Here is a 2,718-nt window from a genome sequence, read left to right on the forward strand (position 1 = left end):
GCGGCCGTGTAAGTGCGCTGTTTTTTTTTGTATTTTAGGACTCTTTGCTCTTGTTTTTGTGTGAGCCTTCACGCCACATCGCTTTGCTTGGTGACGATGGTATGCTCGCTGTCTGTCTTTTCCCGCTTTTCTAAAGCCAAAAACACTGCTTGGATTTCTGTCCTGGTGTGCTTATGACTGTTTTCGTGCGTGAGTTTAAAGCGAGAACTTCCCAGATTTGATTGCAGCACAAGTTAGTTGCGCAAAGTTGTACTTTTTGTGCAGCTGGCTCGTAACGGCCTCATTCTGCAAAAAATCCCCAACACCTGCGTTTAACCTACAGCTGCTGCATGGCATCGCGCAATCTACTGCGCTAGCCTTGCGTACGATAAGCGAAGTTTCCAGCGTGGACAGTAAGCCAGAACTGGCAGCCGCTAGTAAAATGCGACGTAAAACTATCAGCACAAGTGACAATATTCCTCACTGCATGCTTCTGCGCCAGTCATGTTAGATCAAAAAAGGTTGGAACTGTGGAGACATTTAATAAGCAGTCCTTTTATTTTGGTTTTGCAAAGTCGAACATCAGGAGCTAATACCAGCCGTTCAACCATCGTAAACATATGCGGTGGGTCGCAGCATGACTGACGCGGCCGATCAGGCACAAATAATGTTTTCATTATTTGTCAGCAACTGAAAGCATAAGTGTATTATGCAGAACCTTACTAGATTTCTTGGCATCCGACTTTCAGCATGGGGACAAAGTTTTATTACCACAAAACTAGCTACATAAAAAGCACACATGATGACATACTGTACTGATATCATTCTTTATTTCAGTTGTCTACAACTACATGGTTGAAATGCCTGACACAGATGGCAAACCATCCCTCAACTATACAGAGAATTTGCTGAAGGATTTGCTGAATGTTTATAGGCAGGTGATCATCAGCTGCAGCACTCTCTTCATCTTGCTCGTCTGATAAATGGTGTGACAAAGGTTCAGCTGTTGAACAGGTCTCAGGCTCCAAAGGTTTGACATCGTGCTGCACCAGCTTCCTTCTTCCCTTGTGGTGAGCAGTCTAAAATATTGCAGAGTATGAAAATACAAAAAAATAAATAAACTGCAGTTCAGAACAAACCTCCGAAAGCCATACCGGTGTTCCAAGGTGCAGTGTTGGGTACGGGTTGTCTTTAGAGGGACGCGCATCAATGAAATGAACTGAGCATACCTGCAAGAAATGTGTATGAAGGCCACTTAAGTTCTGACAACCAGTGCAAGCGGACTACGTCAAACACCACAAATACAAGAAAATATGTGATATGGTCATTCTAACTAAACATGTAATATGGTCATTTCATGCAACTGTCCAGGCATTGCACTTCTCCTTTGTGCTCTTCAGAAATATTGCACCATAATATTTTCACAATGCATATTTGAGAAGTTTTGTTTTCCATAAACCGGGGCACACAACCAAGAAAAATTTTTTCAACCGGCGTTTGCACTCACTCAAAGATAGCCCAACAGCATTCCTCGGATGTGCGATGCCAATATTCATAAACGAAAAAAAGTCCAGCACAATGCCTGGAAAGCTTCTGGCCGTAATATGAAATCGCCTATCTCACGTGCGCAAACACACGTACGTAGTACCTCCCCGTTGTGGCGAAAATGAAATGCAGCCAGCACCGCACGTTCGCGTAAGTATTTCGAAACGAGATGGTAGAGATAAGGTACTTACAATGCAAAGGATCTACGCTTCAAGCGCGAATGCACAGCCGACTCGAAAGGCACCGACTAAACGCGGACATGTATGTACGTACATCATGTACATACATCAGCCCGTTTAGCTCGGTCCTAGGTTAGATCATTTTTACAATTAAAACAGCAGGCTCTAAGCCGTACTACCCTACTCTCAGATGAACACTGAATGCAAGGTGACTGAAACGATACTGGCAAACCAAAACCTTCCGTCAGACCATGCACAGAAATTCATTTGAACAGCGGCTCGAGCGCGCAGGTGACTGCCGGCGTTACAGGTATACCGTCAGCAAACAACCCGAGCAACCGGTGTTTTCACTTTTATCATGTGTACTCACCCTAGCCGATGAGCCGGGGTTGAAGTCTTTCCTCTGTAGATTCGCAATCCAGTGCTGTCGTACCAACTTGTTCTTCTCTCCTTGCGGAAATCTATGCATTGCAAAAGGCCTAGTGCACGGACAATCTTCGTGAATTTTCAAAAATTATATAAAGCGCACTTAGGACAACAGACAAGGGAGACCAAACAACACAGCGCTTCCCTTGTCTGTCTCCCTTGGTCTCCCTTGTCTGTTGTCCTAAGTGCGCTTTATATAATTTTTGAAAATGAACAACCAACTAGCTCAGATGTCAATTCTGCTTCAATCTTCGTGAAGTTGAGGCCCGTGCGTTTCGCAGACAGATACATTCCAAACCTTCAAATCTGCGTCGCAGTTCTTACAATCGAACACGGAACACGTTTTGCCTCTGCTTTTCCACATTTTGGCCGCAGAGCATAGCGGATACAGCAGCGAAGTCAGCAGCCCGTAGGCACCACCTGCAGTCGCCTGCTATCCAGAAGGCCACTGATGTCGCGACGGCGGTGGCGCCGCGAGTGTCGACTAGGCGAACTGCTCTCTGTAAACGGTCTATATGCGCCAGGCCTGCTGCACCCAGCTCACCGGCACGTGCGCCCTCACGGCTGACTTAGAGGCTATATGCTGCCG

At 45.8% G+C, this 2,718-nt stretch overlaps 1 protein-coding gene across 1 annotated transcript; it reads right to left on the minus strand.

The window, feature by feature from the left end:
* Window positions 1-800: 800 nt before the first annotated feature.
* Window positions 801-2,277, minus strand: LOC144094545 (uncharacterized). The gene is made up of 3 exons (XM_077628463.1): window positions 2,074-2,277; window positions 1,134-1,208; window positions 801-1,058 (listed from the first exon to the last, which is right to left on the minus strand). The coding sequence occupies exons 1-3, from the start codon at window positions 2,170-2,172 to the stop codon at window positions 813-815; spliced, it is 420 nt and encodes a 139-aa protein (XP_077484589.1). The 5' UTR covers window positions 2,173-2,277; the 3' UTR covers window positions 801-812.
* Between the last annotated feature and the right edge of the window lie 441 nt (window positions 2,278-2,718).

The sequence above is a fragment of the Amblyomma americanum genome, chromosome 6, assembly GCF_052857255.1.
Source record: "Amblyomma americanum isolate KBUSLIRL-KWMA chromosome 6, ASM5285725v1, whole genome shotgun sequence".
In the NCBI taxonomy this organism is placed as follows: Eukaryota; Metazoa; Arthropoda; class Arachnida; order Ixodida; family Ixodidae; genus Amblyomma; species Amblyomma americanum.

Excerpts from the sequence above, each read along its gene's own strand:
- LOC144094545 (XM_077628463.1), bottom strand. The coding sequence starts at position 2,172 with ATGCATAGATTTCCGCAAGGAGAGAAGAACAAGTTGGTACGACAGCAC. Across the intron at positions 1,209-2,073 it reads ACCCCGGCTCATCGGCTAGG|GTATGCTCAGTTCATTTCAT; the intron begins GTGAGTACACAT and ends CATTTCTTGCAG. Across the intron at positions 1,059-1,133 it reads CACTGCACCTTGGAACACCG|ACTGCTCACCACAAGGGAAG; the intron begins GTATGGCTTTCG and ends GCAATATTTTAG.